General features: G+C 34.4%; 1 protein-coding gene across 1 annotated transcript in view; it reads right to left on the bottom strand.

Moving 5' to 3' along the window:
* Positions 1-18,226, bottom strand: part of CCDC73 (coiled-coil domain containing 73) — a 114,774-nt gene that overhangs the window by 62,379 nt on the left and 34,169 nt on the right. The window contains exons 3-6 of the mRNA XM_081062903.1: positions 11,742-11,813; positions 9,654-9,725; positions 5,969-6,004; positions 4,966-5,040 (exon numbers count right to left, since the gene is read on the bottom strand). Coding sequence (XP_080919029.1) covers positions 4,966-5,040; positions 5,969-6,004; positions 9,654-9,725; positions 11,742-11,813 — 255 coding nt within the window. The remainder of the gene's footprint in view (positions 1-4,965; positions 5,041-5,968; positions 6,005-9,653; positions 9,726-11,741; positions 11,814-18,226) is intronic.

Here is an 18,226-nt window from a genome sequence, read left to right as displayed (position 1 = left end):
AAACCTTTTCTGGTCATTTTGACTTTGGGAAAGAACAAGAAGTCCCACGGTGCCAGATCTGGTGAGTAAGGTGGATGAAGACACACAAATGTTTTCATTTGACAGAAATTGCCGTACCAGAAGCAATGTGTGACATGAAGCCTTTCTGTTGTGATCAAAGACTATGGTGAATGCTGCTGCAGAGTGCCATCCAATGGAAAGGCAGGATCAAACCTTAGTAACAGCATGGGGCAAGTTTCATCTTGTTTGGTGCAGTCAGTCAGTGTGAGCTATGGTTGAGAGAAGGTGTGTTTTAAAAGTGCCATTAATCATGGATCACAAACAATGTGTTAATGTGAAATGGGCAAACAGTTTCATCCTCCATCATGACAATGCTCCAAGTCACACATCGCTTCTACTATGGCAATTTCTGTCAAATAAAAACATTACGATGTGTCCTCATCCACCTTATTCACTGGATCTGGCACCATGTGACTTCTGGCTCTTCCCCAAAGTCAAAATGACCATGAAAGGTAAATGTTTTGAATCGATTCAGGGCATAGAGGCAACCATGACAGAGCAACTAAAGACACTCACAAAAGAGGACTTCCAGAACTGCTTCAGAAAGTGGCAAGAATGATGAGGTAAGTGTGCTCAAAACTAGGGGGAATATTTTGAGGGGCATTAATAGCAATGTGTCTCTTACTGTAATAATTTTTTTGTTATTTAAACATTCACCGTGTTATTTGATCACACCTCGTATATATGAACTGCAGAAAGTTCACATATAGAACTTTCCACCCAACATTCTTCTCAAAATCTCATAGAAACAGACAATAGTTTAGTGGTTGCCAGAGGCTAAGCGTGTCGGGGGTGGTAGAGGAGGGTAACGGGGATCCAGTATATGATGATGGAAGGAGAACTGACTCTGGGTGGTGAACACACAATGTGAGATATAGATGATGTATTACAGAATTGTACACCTGAAATCTATGTAACTTTACTAACAATTGTCACCCCAATAAACTTTAATTAAAAAACAAAAGCACATGGAACGTTCTCTAGGATACATCACATTAGATCACAAAATAAAGTCTTAACACATTTACAAAAATCGAATCATTCCAAATATCTTTTCTGACCACAGCAGAAACTAGCAGTCAATAACAGTAAGAAAAGAAAATCAATAACAGTAAGAAAACAGTACAAAATTCACAAATTCATGGAAAGCAAACAACATACTCTTGAATAATCATAATGTCAAAAAAATGGGGAATTTTAAAAATATCTTGAGACAAATGACAACAATAACATGATCTATCAAAACTTATGGGAGGCACCAAAAGCAGTACTGACAGGAAATTTTACAGTGATAAACGCCAACCTGAAAACTATATATATACATACATATGTGTGTGTGTGTGTGTGTGTGTGTGTGTATATATATACACACATATATATATATATATATATATATATGTATAGAATAACCTAAAACTTTACATCTCAAAGAACTAGAAAAAGAACAAACTAAAACCAAAATCAGAAGGAATGTAATAATCTAAAGACTAAAACAGAAATAAATCAAATAATGAATTTAAAAAAACAGAAAAAGAAATCAACAAAACTAAGAGCTGTTTTTTTGGAGTAAACAAAGTCAACAAACCCTTAGCTAGACTAAGAAAAAAAGACTGAAATAAATAAAACCATAAATGAAAAGGAAACATTATAATGGATGCTTCAGAAATAAAACGGATCATAGGAGACTATTATGAACAATTATGTGGTAACAAATTGGATAACCTAAAATTCCTAGAAACATACAACCTACCATAAAGAAAGATGAAATAGCCTGAACATACCAATAATAAATAAGGAGAGAGACTGAATCACTCATTAAAAACCTCCCAACAAAGAAAAGCCCAGGAACAGATGGCGTCACAGATGAATTCTACCAAATACTCAAAGAAGAATTATAGTAATACCAATCCTTCGTAAATTCTTCCAAAATAAGAAAGAAGAGGGAATACTTTTAAATCCATTTATGAAGCCAGCAACACTCAAATACCAAAGCAAGACAGAAACACAAGACAAAAAGGATTTTGGCTAATATCCCTAATGAACACAGATGCAAAAATCCTTAGTAAAATTCTAGCAAACTGAATTCAACAGCACCTTAAAAAGATCATACACCATGACCAAATGGGATTTATCCCTGTGCTACAAGGGTAGTTCAACATAGCAAATCAATGTGATTTATCACTTTAACAGAATGAAAAAAAGAAAAACCACGTTCATCTCAATAGATGCAGAAAAAGCATTTAACAAAATTAAGTATCCATTCATAATAAAAACTCTCAACAAAATAGGTGTACAAGGAACTTAACTCAGCACAATCAAGGTCATATATAAAAAGCCCATAGTGAAAATCATAATCAATCTAGTATATGACAAGGGCACCCATTGTCATCACTTCTATTTAACACAATACTGGAAGTCCTAGCCAAAGCTATTAGGTAAGAAAAAGAAAGGCATCAAAATCAGAAAGGAAGAAGTAAAGTTATCTGTTTGAAGATAGCATATTCATGTATGTAGAAAACTCTAAAGACTCAACAACAACAAAAAACTGTTAGAACTAATAAATGAATTCAGTCAAGTTGCAAGATATAAATCAACATACAAAAGTTAGCTATATTTCTATACACAAACAAAAAACTATCTGAAAAGGAAATTTAAAAACAATCCCACTCACAATAATAAAAAGGATAAAATATTTAGGAATAAATTTAACCAAAGACCATAATATTCATATACAAGTCTTTTAATAAAAGACTTGTATATGAATATTATGAAACACTGATGAAGGAAATTTGAAAAAACACAAATAGAAAGATGTCCTGTGTTCATAGATGGAAGAATTAACATTACTAAAATGTCCATATTACCCAAAGTGAGCTACAGATTGAATGCAATCTCTATCAAAATTACAATGTCAATGTCTACAGAAATAGAAAAAACAATCCTAAGATGCATATGGAACTACAAAAGATCCTGAATAGCCAAAGCAATCTTGAGCAAGATGAACAAAACTGGAGGCATCATACTAACTGATTTCTTTCTTTTTTTTTTTTTTTTAAATTTTTTTCTTTTTTTTCTTTTGTGGGGCGCAGCCCACCATCCCTTGCCGGACTCGAGGAATTGAACTGGCAACCTTGTGGTTGAGAGCTCACTGGCCCATGTGGGAATCGAACCGGCAGCCTTTGGAATTAGGAGCACAGAGCTCTAACCGCCTGAGCCACCGGGCCGGCCCATACTAACTGATTTCAAAACATATTTCAAAAGCATCATAACCAAAACAGTATGATACTGCCATAAAAACAGAGATATTGACCAATGACACAGAATAGAGAGCCCAGAAATAAATCCACTAATCTATGGCCCACTGATCTTCAATAAGAGTACCAAGAATACATAATGGGGAAAGATAGTCTTCAACAAATGGTGTTGGAAAAACTGGATAGCCACATGCATAATACTGAAATTGAACCCTTATCTCAGACCATGTAGAAAATCTCATATCACATACAAAAATCAACTCAAAATGGATTAAAGACTTATATATAAGATCTGAAGCTATAAAACTACTAGAAGAAAAAAATAGGAAAAGAGCTTCTTGACATTAGTCTAGGCAATGATTTTTTAGATATAACACCAAAAGTGCAGGCAACAAAAATAAAAACAGGCAAGTGGGATTGTATAAACATAAAAAGCTTCTGCAAAGCAAAGGAAATAATCAACAGAGTGGAAAGGCAACCTACGGAATGAGAGAAACATCTGCAAATCATGTATCTGATCAGGGGTTAATATTAAAATGTATTAGGAAATCATATACTCAAAAGTCAAAAACAAACAAACAAACAACCCAATTTAAAAATGGACTAAGGACCTGAACAGACATTTCTCAAAAGAAGATACACAAATAGCCAACAGGAATGTGAAAATGTGTTCAACATCACTAATCATCAGGGAAACAAAAATCAAACCCACAATGATGTAGCATCTTACTCCTACTAGAATAGCCATGATAAAAAAGATAAGAGATAAACATTGGTGAGGATGTGAAGAAAAGGGAACCCTTGTACTACCTTAATCAGATTAAAGGAAGAAAGTTTATCATCTGCTTAAATAAGTCCACAGGACAGTGTGACTTATCTGATTAAGATAGTGACAATCAGGAGCCTTCCATTGTAAAAATATATTTTACTCTTTGTAATTAATGTTATCTGTAGGGTGATACTTTGAAATCACGTGTATATCTTCTCACCCTACAATCTTTATTTGACTGTTTAATCTCATTTGATTGTTTGTCTCTCCTATCAGAACATAAGCTCCACAAGGGCAGAGATTTTTGTCCTTTTTATTCATTGCTGTATCCCCAGTGCTTAGAACAGTGCTTGGAACATAATGACCTTCAATAGATACATATGAAATGAAACAACATTAGTTGTATATCTCTGTATTTTCTATGAGACTGTGAACAGCTTAGAGGCAAAAGTGATGTTTTCTTCATCTTTGAATTTACAGAAAACAGGCACATTACTTAGCAAATAATAATGACTCAATCAATGTTACTTTAATTTTTAAGGACCATGGGTTAATCTGTTATAATATATAGATCTGACTTGTTTTCCAAATCTATAAAGTACTAAAAACAATATCTATCTATCTAATTATATTACTATAAGAAATAATAAAAGTTATTTTAGTATTTCTTTTTAAAATTAAAAATGAAGTAAAAATCCTTCCAATTTGAAATTCAAGACTTTCAGGAAAAAAGTACTAAATAATGTATCATATATGAATTTTTTGTTAGCTTTGCTTTGTTATGTTACATGTTTAATGACATTTTACTGATACAATGCTAAATGTATCATTTTAAACAATTTTAAACAAGTATTAAATTACTTGTTAAGCAATACTAATTACCTGTAATGCTTTTAATGTTTCCTTCAATCCTTCTATTTCTTTTTCTTTTATTTCCGTAGCAAGTTGATATTTTCCCTTTAAGTGAAAAACTATATTTCAGTATTTTCCAATGTGAATTATATTATTAATGGGGAAATATAAGAGCTCGAGAACCAAAATTTCTGATTTAAACTTTGTATCTGCACTACAGGCTTTAAAGTTGTATCTGCATTACAACTTACATTTGTAAGGGCTTCAAAATATTACAAAATTACAATGAGTCCTTTATAAGACTGTAAATATCACAAAATAGAAAATCTTATTATAACAACAAATCACTTTATCAGTAGAGCATTCCTAAGAACTTATGATACTATATAATTAAGTAATTCATATAGCTAGAATAAATATATTTTAATTAATGAGATACAGATACATTTGTCTTATAAATTTAAAGATATGGCAGAATTTTTAAAAGAAGGTATTTTGCTAAAAATAACAAACTGTAAATTAGTAACATTATAAATGGTATGTTCATGAAAACATGTATTAACTATTAGATAGTCAGAGGAAATATTTAATGCCAAATGAATTTATAGGATTGTTTGGAGTTATGTCCTCTTTTCCAGTTGGTCTGCACCCAGATGTCAATCATTTTAGTATTTTTTAACAAAGGTAATTACATTGAAAAAGCACTAAAAATATATTTAATAGAAAAACTGTAGTAGAGTAGAAAGAGCATTAATTTGGAATCTGAAGAGATCTGGGTTCTAGTGCCAACTTTACCACATCAAAATGGGAGTTTCAACTTCAGCAAGTTATTTAATCTTGCTACACCTCAGTATTCTCAATTGTAAAACAACAGAGGTTAAGTAACATGATTCCCTTGGGTCCTTTCTGCTCCTAAGATTTTAACCAATTAACAGTCTCCATTAGTTTATTACTAATGCTTCTTTCCATTATGGTGAACAACTGATACTTAAATACATTTAACTATGTTTTAAATTATTTAAAAAATTAATACCTTTTCGTCTTCCAAGGCACACATCTTCATTTGCAACTGATAAAAAATTTTAAATATTAAAATACAGTTAAGTAAACTGTTAACAGTGATTTACACTGGTTAGTGAGAGCATAGAAATACTTTATGTATATGGTTTGAACTTAATATAATGTGAATATACCAATTTTACACTGAGAAAATAAAATAATAAAAAGTATAAAAGGGGGAAACAGCCAGTCACCAAAAGAAATGAACAATTTAATCATACTGATAAGAGACACCAAAAATCCTTGAAAGTTTTGTTTTTGCTACCAGAAGTTTTTTCTTCATAGATGTTTCAATGATTTGCCACCTACTCTTTTCTAAGGGCACACTTTTATGAAATCTATTTCATTTGTATTTGCATTGACAGTATTTTCTGAAAATTTGAAAAATGCATGTGGCAGTTTAATAAATAATGACATTTTAAACCAGAAAAATTAAGGTGAATGTACCAAAGAAAACTAATTAAACATTCTAAGCAATACAAGGAGACTAGGCAAAGTTATCATATAAAATTTTTCTTTGGAACTTCTCCATATTTCTCACTGCATTCAACAATTCTTTCTTTAAAAAAAGAAAGAAAACAAATAAAAAGAACTCAAGAGTACTTTCTCCTCTACCCTTCAGACACCTGGATATTCTTATCTTGTTCAAATGCCCTTGTAATAATAGAGACACAGACTTGTTCTCTCCTAGAGCAGACTGTGCTGTACATTTGCCTTCTGTTTCCTTGCCCTTCAATTTAAACTCTCGTAAGTTTGGTGAGGCCAGTCTCAGATTAAAAGAAAGCAAGTTTATCATCCACTTAAGTCCGTGCTACCGTGTGAATTACCAATAACTTTAACCCACTAGTAATTTATATTATATACCATATTTCCCTGAAAATAAAACTGGGTCTTGTATTAATTTTTGCTCCAAAAAATGCATTAGGGCCTATTTTCAGGGGATGTCTTATTTTTTCATGTAAAACAATCTACATGTATTCATGTACAACAATCTACATTTATTCAAATACAGTCATGTCATCTTCTTCTGGAACATCGTCATAACTCTCCAAACCCTGAATTCTGGCTTGAATTTCTTGTGACTCCATTTCCTGTAGAACCATTGGCCCCAATCTCTCATGTCCAGCAATAGAGCTCTCCTTAAATGAACACTTCCTGTCCATGTAGCCTGCTCGTAGTGCATTGGCAACACAGCTGTCAGTGATTTTATATCCCATGAATTCTTCACCCAAGTCACGACCTCTTGCAGGCTAGGCTTCACAAAGTTTCCACGCTGATTTCTCTCCATTCTATTTCAATGTAGTCATTGATTTCCATGTGCAAATGGTCCTTAAATGGCTTGTTTATTGCGATATAAAGAGTCTGGAGATAGGCAGTCATTCCTGCGGGAATCATTTGATCTATTTTTCTCTCTGCAAGGAAGTTCTTCATGTCTTTAGTGTGGTGAGTGCCGGCTGAATCCCAGACTAGCAGACCTGTTTAGCCACCTCGCAAAACAAGTGGCAGCATTAAATCAACTCACTTCCCTATAACTGCTTGTGTGCACCAGGCTTTTTTGGTTTCAAGAACATAAATGCCTGAATGAAACACGTCCAACCTTATCTTTCTTGCCCTTAGTGATGACTAGAGGTGGGGCTTTCTTTCCATTCATACGAATTGCCAAAATACAGGTAACACGGGCACTTTCGTAACCATGGAAGGGAATGTAGATTGACGAGGCACCCCTCTGATCAATTGTCGTTTGAGATCCTTGGTCCATAAACACTGAAGTTTCATCCATAGCAATCGTGTTGGAGAGTTGGTATTTAGAAAAGTCGATACCATCAACAAAGGACTTGAAAGCAAATGCACGTTTAACAACTTCAGTATCTTCCAACTTGAAATATGTTGTCGATCTTAGAGACAGTTCATGTTGCTGAAGGAAACCATCCAGCCAGTGTTGTGATGCTTTGAATTCTTCTGGGGATATTTCTAACTGTGGTGCCATTGCAAGGGCAAATGCTTGAATATCAGCCCTGTGCACAACCAAAGCCCTTGCTCTCCTCCTGTCAGCAATCCATTCACAGATGATGTCTTCCAGCTCAGGAAATAATGGTTGCCAACCTGATCGATGCCTGCACGTCTTAGCATTTCCCTCGTCCTCCTGTTGACTAAGGTTATCGTACTCTGCTTGCCATTTTCGGACCATTCAGAGATCCAACTTCTCTTTGCAGAAAGCCATAAGATTCTAGCCCTGGGAGTCCTCCATGATTCCTTTCTTGTACTCGACGGAATAGCTCTTTCTTTTTGCACTCATCTTGTCTGGGGGTCAAAATATTATTCTTTAAATCATGTGTTAATTGACAGCTTATGAGACAGGAGTGGCAATAAAAATGATGACAGTTAAGAATGATGGTCGATGAAAAATTGCTGGCAACAACATTCAGAAAATGTTTCTTTATTTCACATGAGTACATTAAGTATGTCCGTTGTAACACATGACGTATTGAATTATGAAGATTCATATTAGACACAACTACATCCATTCGTTATTCGTGCAGTCTGTCTATACTCCAGTTGGTCATTTGACAATCAGTCTCGAGTTCATCTGTTTACATAGGCGTTTACCTCTCGTCCAAAGGCGCCCGCTTGGGTGTTTACAAATAATTATAATTTACATTATCATTTATTTTAAGTATTAATGTCAACAATATTATTCATTTATATTTAATTATACATTAATATTATTATTTTATAATTCAATACGTCCGCCATGTGTTGCAATGGACATACTAAATGTGTCCATCTGGCTGACGATCTTAACTGGGGCTTATTTCGGGGTAGGGCTTATATTACAAGCATCCTGAAAAATCATGCTAGGGCTTATTTTCGTTAGGTCTTATTTCAGGGAAATATGGTAGGTTTATTTCTTTTTATACTTTTGCCTTTCTAAGCACACACACTTGTATGGAGATGAAGACAAAAAAGAGGGAAAGAAAATGGAATTTTAAAAAATGGGATATTGGAATGGCTATAAAGAAAAACACTTCCAAAGGTTTATTTCCCATGAGCACATTTTTTACACTTCTATTTTCTACGTAAAGACTGAAGAGAAATTTGAGATAGTGAAGAAGAGCTGTAGAATCTAAAATAACTAAGGAGCTGCTATTCAATTATTTAAAATCTTTTTTTCTATTTTTCCACTAATTTTTCTTAGTTGCTGGTGCCTAATATTTATGGAGGCTTCAGTGCGTGATAATTGCATTCCCTCATCTTTTACATCTACCTACTTGCATCTCTGCTTTTTATCAGTGATTTAATTCTGGCTTGGGTAGAGGAGTAATGTGGAAAGGGTAACATCCTAGGATATGCTAATTAAATAGAGAAAGAGGAACAGGGAGAGAAAGAAAAGAATACACACATCACTAACCTAATTTATTTAGGACAGATGAAAACACATCTCCAAGAAAATAGTTTTCCCAATTTGTCTCTATAACTAACTCATTCTACTACATTACTCTTTAATATTATCAGTTGTGATTCAAAATTACTTTATTCATTTCCTGCTTCTAATACCTTTTTTGTCTTCAGTGAGTATGGAGAACAACTTATAATATTCATGGAAGAGGAGAAAGAGCAATATTTAAAATTGTACTGTTTGTCTATACTTATTAAATTACCTGCTTTTTAAAAACTGCCATTGCTTCTTTGTGTTGCTTTTCTAAAGTTTCTTTTTGACTCTGAAGAGTTTCCTATTTTAAAAAATTATAAAAAATTAAAACACAAATTCTAGTAAGTTTTAAATTTTAATTGGATTAATAATTTAAATAAAAGTTAAACATATTTATTGCACATATGTATTACTTCATGCTCTTGAAATGCAACTTTAAACCAATTCTATGATTTTTTAACTGTCATGGAATCAGCATACGATAATTTTGCTTCCAGTTGCACCTTCATGATAAAACACATTGTTTTTTTAAATGTTTTAACTCTGAACATGGCTTGGTCCAAAGCATTAGTCATGAAAGTATCTTTCATCAAAAGTTATTAAAATTAACAGTCTTAGCACATAAGTAGAATATAGCCTTAGAGTTTCCAAAGAAACCAATCTTATTATCTAAGCATAAATCTTCACATGGCAACATATGATTCATTAAATTCACTGAAATAATGCCACAGGGCATTTTTGAAAAAACTTACCACAGGGCATTTTTGAAAAAAATTCACAGGTATGATTCCATTTCTTTTTTTCCCTCTTTTCCCCCCTTTTTTTGGTAGAAGTTGTGTATTCTGCCCTTTAGACTCAAGATGACTTTAAAAGTTTTTCCTCTATTTTTATCAAATAATTCTCATAATTTAAAAAAAATTAGGCATAAAAGTAGCAACCACTTTCAAATGTTTCTGTTATTTGAATCCATGTTTCTAAATATATGTTGATTTAACAATTTAAAAAATTTATCAACTGACTTCCCATTATGATAGTTGGGAGTTCAACTTTCCTGTACAACTGTTACCATACATCTCCTTCCTCTATTCCTCCAATAGAGTTATATAAAAATTGTGATTTAAATCAATATTCAGGACTTATACTATTATGACTGAAATTTTTATTCAATGCAGAGCTATATAATATACCACAATTATATTTCTATTCTCATACAACTTTTTATTTTTCCTGGACTTAGCAATTAATTTAAAATACTTTAATTCCCATAGCTAATTTCTGAAAATTATCCTCTGTCACTTCAATTCTGATTCTTATATGTTACCGCCTAGTCCTGTTTCAATATTGCCAAGTAGTGAGAAGAAGGTCCATGATAACTAAGCTTTCAATTTTTAGCTGTTAAGATTACTCTGGTGGAAAGGCATGAGAAGCACTATAAAAATACTTTTATATGGATAAGACTGGAGAGAAAATCATATCTGATACAATTTTTTAATATTTCATTACGGTATGTAACAATAGCCTAGGAAAATATGATACAATTCTGAGGTATCACTTAAAAAATGTTTTGACTTCTCTATAACACACAATATGTTTCTCAGATGTGAAATAGTTCACAGTAGTTTTCAGCACTACCCTCAGCTATTTTCTTATTAGAAATCCTGGGGGGGGGGGGGGATTATTCAGGGACCGGCCCGGTGGCTCAAGTGGTTAGAGCTCCGTGCTCCTAACTCTAAAGGCTGCCGGTTCGATTCCCACATGGGCCAGTGGGCTCTCAACCACAAGGTTGCCAGTTCAATTCCTCGAGTCTCGCAAGGGATGGTGGGCAGCACCCCCTGCAACTAAGATTGAACACAGCACCTTGAGCTGAGCTGCCTCCCAGATGGCTCAGTTGGTTGGAGCATGAGCTCTCAACCACAAGGCTGCCAGCTCAATTCCTCGAGTCCCACAAGGAATGGTGGGCTGCGCCCCCTGCAACTAGCAACAGCAACCTGACCTGGAGCTGAGCTGCGCCCTCCACAACTGAGACTGAAAGTACAACAACTTGACTTGGAAAAAAGTCCTGGAAGTACACACTGTTCCCCAATAAAGTCCTGTTCCCCTTCCCCAATAAAATCTTTTAAAAAATTTTTTTCTCAGTTTTCTGGAAGCCCAAATATTATTAACAGTCTGGGTTGGAATTTTCTTAAAAACATGTTTAAAATGATGCACTGTCCTACACATATGTTTAGGAAATTTAAACATTAACTTTGCAATTAAAGACGAGAATACATTTTTAAATAGATGCTAAAAATGCTAATCTGAGAAAAAAAACACTCACCTTTTGCCATTTCAGTTCTTGTGTCTCCACAATAATTTTACCAATCTGCTCTTCATATTGAATTTCTGCTTCCTAAGTCAAAAAGAAGAAGAAAAATGCTAAGAAAATTAGGACTTTAAATTTTCCAGTTTTAGCTCTTTCTAGAGGGATAAAAAGAGCATCTTCCCACACTTACAACAAGAAAAAAGCTGGACCTATTGCAAATTAAATAGACAAAACCATCAGAGAAATGAAGTCTCAGATCAACAAAGTAATCCAAAACCTGGATAGACGCAGGTGCCTGCTGGGAGAACAGAACCACAGCACTTGCTTACCTGGGACATAAGCCACTGAGTACTGACTACAACCTCAGCTAACAGACCTTAATAAATTGCTAAAGACAGAATGTGGGCTAGTATAGCAATGTGAATCCCCTGGGGGCCCCAGAAATGAAGAGGTTTACACCTTCTACTAGGCTTTCCTTCCAGGAAACCCACCAGGTACTTATAGGGAAGGATGAAGAGAATCCTGAGGACGCTTTGTCTGTGGCACTGGCTGGGGAGAAGTCAAGAGCAATTATAAGCCATCTTTCCTATTTCCCCTGCAGATCAAAAACCTTAATCTTCAGGGAAAAGGGCAACAAAAACTATAGCTAAGGACACCAGTGGAAACCCTCTGCAGCCAGGAAAGGGGACCAACAGCCACCACTGAAAATTCTACCTGGATAGACCTATCTTCCTTACCTTTCCTAAGGAACAAAAGCCTAATCTACGGCGGGAAGGGCAATAAAAACTATAGCATAAGAGCACCTGTGGAAACCCACTGCAGCTTGAAGGAGAAGGCTAGAAAATAAAACAACAGCCCTATCACTGGAAGAGGAGCAGGAATATAAGCCACACCCAGCATTAAACATGAAAGAAGTATCAAAACTCTTGTGAAGATCCCACCGTGAGACTCAAGTTCACCTAAGACTGAGGCTTAATAAGAACAACACAGAATGCATCTGTTCCCCCACCTGCCACAACTACCCCACTAACAAGAACACGGAAATACAACTGAAAGAGCTGCAAAGACAGACTCTCTCTGGAAGGCAGCTTAAAGGGAAGACCCAAAGTTAAGTGGGGAGGCCTAAGTCAGGCAGGAAGCAGTTATGTAGAAAAACCCTCTGGTTTTATTTAAAATAATGGAACACTCCTGAATTAGCCCACGCCATAAACACAAGGTATCACTAGAGAAATCTGAAGCTTCTGTTGAAAACTTTATCAAGCAGACTTGAAAACTGCCTGGGTGAGTGTTGAAGGTATGCCCCAACACACATAGAGAGCCCTCTGGAAAGGTTGGGAGATGTTTATTTTTCCTTTGGGGTCCATGTATTGAAGGAAATCTGTCAAACAAAGCACTAGCTGATAAGTAAGCTAAGAGCACAATGACTTCAGTAGCCAGACAAGACAAAAACTGCAGACTTTACATAATTATTTCAGTAAAATCAAAACCAAACAATGACAACAACAAGCAACAACGCTAGGGAAGACGAGGAATCTAATTCCCAGAGTTACCACATATTCAAAATGCCCATGTCCAGTTCTAAACAAAAAAATTACAAGGCATGCAAAGAAACAGGAAATTGTGATCCATACACAGGAACAAAAAATTAGTAAGAACTGTCCCTGAGCAAGTGCAGACAATGGACTTACTAGACAAAGACGTTTTAATCAACAGTTTTAAATATGCTTAAAGAGCTAAAAGAAACTATGTAAAAAGATACTGCAGCCATTAAAAAGTTATCAAGGGAATGATACAAATAAGTTTATGCTCATCAATTTGACAATTTACAGAAATAGAACCAACTCTTCAAAAACCATGAACTACCAAACCTCAACCAAGGTGATATAGACGATCTAAATAGCTCTATAACCATTAACTTAAAAGTTCCCCCAAAAAAATTTCCAGGCCCAGGTGGTTTCACTGGAGAATTCTACCAAATGTTTCAAGACGAATTAACACTACTTTTACACAAGCCTCTTTCAGAAACATAGAAGATGAAGGAGCACATCCCTCATTTTTTAAAGGCCTGTTTACCATGACACCAAAACCAGACAAAGACAGTAGGACAAAAAAAAAAAAAAAAAAAAAAAAAAAAAACTAAGCCCAATATCTCTGACAACTTTTGATGGAAAAATTCTCAATACCATATTAGCAAATGGAATCCAATGATGTATAAAAAATTAGACACCAGGATCAAGTAGAGTTTATTCCAGGTATGAAAGGCTGGTTCAATGGCTCATCAAAGTCACTGTATCACTACGCTGAAGAACGATTATATGATCATATCAATTGACACAGAAAAGGCATTTGACAAAAATCCAAGACTCATTCGTGATAAAAACTCTCAGCCAGTTAGGAATAGAGGGAATTACCTCAATTTGATAAAGAACATTTATAAAACTGCTACATTTAACATTATATTTAATGATGAAAGAAGGAATGCTTTCCCTGTAAGATCAAGAAAAAGGTAGGACAGTACTCTCACTGTCCTATTCAACAAACTACTATTAGGTTGGTGCAAAAGTAATTGCCGTTTAAAAGGTTAAAAACAATTGCAAAAACTGCAATTACTTTTGCACCAACCTAATAGAAGTTCTAGCCACTGCAATAAGGCTTGGATGATGAGTGGACAGACAGACAGAGAGAGGGAGAGCAGGAGAGAGAGGGGAGGGAGGGACTGGAGGGCTGAGAGGGAGGGAGAGGGAAAGAAATGGAAAAAGAAAACAGATCAGACTTCAGAAAGAAGTAAACTGTATTTATAAATGGAATGATTTTTTTATATAAAAAATCCTAAGGAATCTATAAAAAAAATCTCCCAGAACTAATAAATGAGCTGAACAAAGTCATGGGATATAAGATGAACACCCCCAAAAATCAATCAAATTTCTATACACTAACAATAAAAATGCAGAAGCCAAAATTAAAAACACAATACAATTTATGATCACTCTAGGGAAAATGAAACACAGGTATACACTTAAACATGTCTGTATGCTGTATGCTGATACACACAACATGGATGGATTAAAAACATTGTGCTGAGTGAAAGAAGCCTTACCTAAAAGAGTAGACTGTATGATTCCATTTATATGAAATGTTAAAAAAAAAAAGGAAACTATTTGAATATGGAAAAAAGTCGAAAGAGTGGTTGTCTCTTGGAGAGAGAGCAGGGGTAGAATTTGCCTGGGAAGGGGCATGAGTGAACTTTCTGGGTTGATGGAAACATTTCACATCTTGATAAGGGCTTGCATTAAACAGGTGTACACATCTGTCAAAACTCATCAAATGTATAGTTAAGATTTATGCCTTATTGTATGTAAATTTTACTGTAAAAAGTTATAAACAAATACTGAACTGCTTAATGATGTGCATTCTGAAGTATTTAGGAGGAAGTGCACTGATGCCTGCAATTTATTCTGCAATCATCAAAAATGAAGTTGAAGGAGAAATAGATGGATAGCTATGTGATAAAGCAAGTATAATAAATGTTAATGCTGTATGAGTGTTCACTGTCAAACTCTTTCAGTTCTGCTCTATGTTTGACAATTTTCATAACAAAATGGTAGAACTCAAAGCGTGAATGCTGACAGTTAAAATATGTTTTAGTTATGAAAGATTTTTATTATGACTCTCTTAAATGTTCTGTTTTATAGTACACACACACACACACACACTCACACATAAACTTATGCTATGGTATTCAAAGGTAGGCTTTACTGAAAGCTGTCTCATTTAAAATGCTTTCAGCAGTAAGTAGCAACAACAAAAGACCCCAACTCACAGTGTCCTGTAGAACTTATCTAACATGACAACTACTCTAACGTCAGACTGTGTCTAGGATTGATTTTCACTGGCTCAACAATACCATCAGGGACTATAATTCTGCCCATCTTTACTTGACATTTTACCATTATTCAAGTGAATTTCCTTCAGCTTTTCACCCTTTGACTACTTTAATTGCAGGCATTAAGGCCAGAAAGGACATTATCCTGCAATAGAAAAAGTATAATCTCTTAACAAAAGGATAACAAAACTTTTCCCAGACACTTCCCAACACACATCTTCTAATATCTCATTGACCCTAACTAGATCACATGTCCACTCCTAAACCAGTCATTGGTAGGGGAGTGCACAAGACCTTCAAGAGCGGTTAAAACCGGTCAGGATTTACCTGACTCATATTGGTGAGAGGTGGATCCTAAAACACAATCAGGGTTCTTCCAACATGGAATAACGGAAAGAACGGATACCCACAGTAATGCAAATCTTTTGTCAAACATATTAAAAAAGGAAGTAAGTGAATACACATCTCGGGGGAGGTACATATAACGTGTATTTTACCAAAGCAGTTGAATTGAAAATGTGCAAGATACTGCTTTCTTTGAGTGTGCTTGGTTATGCACTTCTCTTTTAGTGGCTAGAGTGGGTTCTGAGATCTTACTGTGATTTAAATATTGTTCTAAGCACTTTTAATGCATTGATTAATTTAATCTTGGGTATAATTTTATGAGGTAAGTACTCTTACTATCACCATTTTATAGATGAGGAAACTGGATTAGCAAGAGAATAAGTAACTTGCCTGAAGTCATATACTAGGTAAGTGAGTATTTAAGTGGAGTATGTAAGCAGAGCCAGTATTCGAATCTCAATGATCTATTTCCAGAGTCTCTTAAACACACCATTATGTTACCTTTGAAAGTGTGGTTCTGTAGAACACTATGGATTGTTATGATATACTCCTTTCCTTCAAAAACTTCAGAATTTAATCTTCATATCCCACAAAAATTAGAAAACCACTCAAAATCATATTACCTATTTTAAACGTACAAGTATGTTCTGATTATTTGGTAGAACATTTCAAAAGAACTGGAAATAATTGTTGAATGGAAAAAACAATAGAATTTTAAAAATTACTATGAATGCTCTAATATTAACATTTTTCCTATTTCAGAAATCATTGTAATATGAAAACAGTAGTTTAAATACTAATTAAGAGATTTTTAAACTAGCCCTCACAGAGATGGAAACCTAGCCTCCAATCAGCTCAGTCTCTGCTAGGTAAAATGATTTGCCCATCATAACTTCCAGAGCAAAAGTATAATAAAATCTCTCTAGAGGAAATTATTATCCAAAGCCTCAAATCCCCTTTGCAAAAATATGAACTCTTAGGGTATCTCACGCATATTAGAGATGTTTATCTACCGTACTTTGTAGCTAAACAAACCAAAAAAATATCTGAAAGAGTGATTAGCATTTTATTAGACAACATGAAAAACTGAATTGGGCAATTTCATAGGAGGTGGATTATGAGTTTGAAAAGGAGAATAAAAGTACCCAGTGACAGTTTGGGCTGCTGGCACATGCGCCTGCTGTACTACCATGTCCCTAAATCTGTTCAGGGTCAAGAACTGAAGAGGCCTGACCAATACACAGCCCATCTTGTAAAACCGCAGCCTGAAGCAAGCACTTTAAAAAAAGCATGACACTTTCTAAAGGTTATAAAGAGTAAATAAACCATCAAATTACTCCTCTTTTATTGTTTCTGTAAAAACACTTAAATCCTTGAAGTCCTAAGGCAGCTAATAAAAAAATAAACACTTTTAAGATTCTATATTCTTGGATACTTTATTGAAGCTACAGATGGGATTTTCTCACAAATTTAATATATTTTTTCTCATTGACAATTTAATAAGAATTTTTAATAACTTTTGAAATGTGCTTGAAGAATGAATGGAAGATAAAAATGAAAAGTTCCCCAAAAAAGTAAACAGGAATTTTTAATAGCATAAAGTGAAATTAAAATCCAAACAATAGAAATACATTATAATGTTACCTTTCAGTAATGTAGATAACACCCATTTTATCAGTTTTCTATGTAATATAAAGATACATATCCTACAAATCATTATAATTACAAAGGGGTCACACATTCAACTTCCACTCATAGCATAACTAATTTTATGGGGCACTGAAATGCTGCTTTATTTACTACATATTATACCATTAATTACCCAGTTTTCCTTCACAATTTTCTTAGCAAGTCACTGCTATTTTATAATACCCAATTTTCCATTGGCTGCTATTTACTGCTAATTTAAAATTCTAGGATTTATTTCTGTTTAGATGTTTAATAAGTTTACAGTTTAAAAGTTTGAAAGTTACGTGGTAGAAGTTTTTCATTCCCATTGTACAGATGATCTGGCTTAGAAATACATTTTGTTTGCAACGACATGGATGGACCTAGAGAATATTACGCTAAGTGCAATAAGTCAGACTGAGAAAGACAAATACCATATGATCTCACTTATATGTGGACTCTAAAGAATAGAAAAAAATGAGCAAACAAAACAGAAATACAAGTGGACTCAGAAATACAGAGAAAAAACTGATGGTTGCTAATGGGAGGTGGGCTGGGGGACGCAGGAGAAGGTGAAGGGATTAGAAAGTACAAATTGGTAGTC

This window comes from Rhinolophus hipposideros (genome assembly GCF_964194185.1).
Source record: "Rhinolophus hipposideros genome assembly, chromosome: 10".
Taxonomy (NCBI): Eukaryota; Metazoa; Chordata; class Mammalia; order Chiroptera; family Rhinolophidae; genus Rhinolophus; species Rhinolophus hipposideros.
Note: the sequence above shows the minus strand (reverse complement) of the source record. Positions and strands in the feature narration are given on the sequence as shown.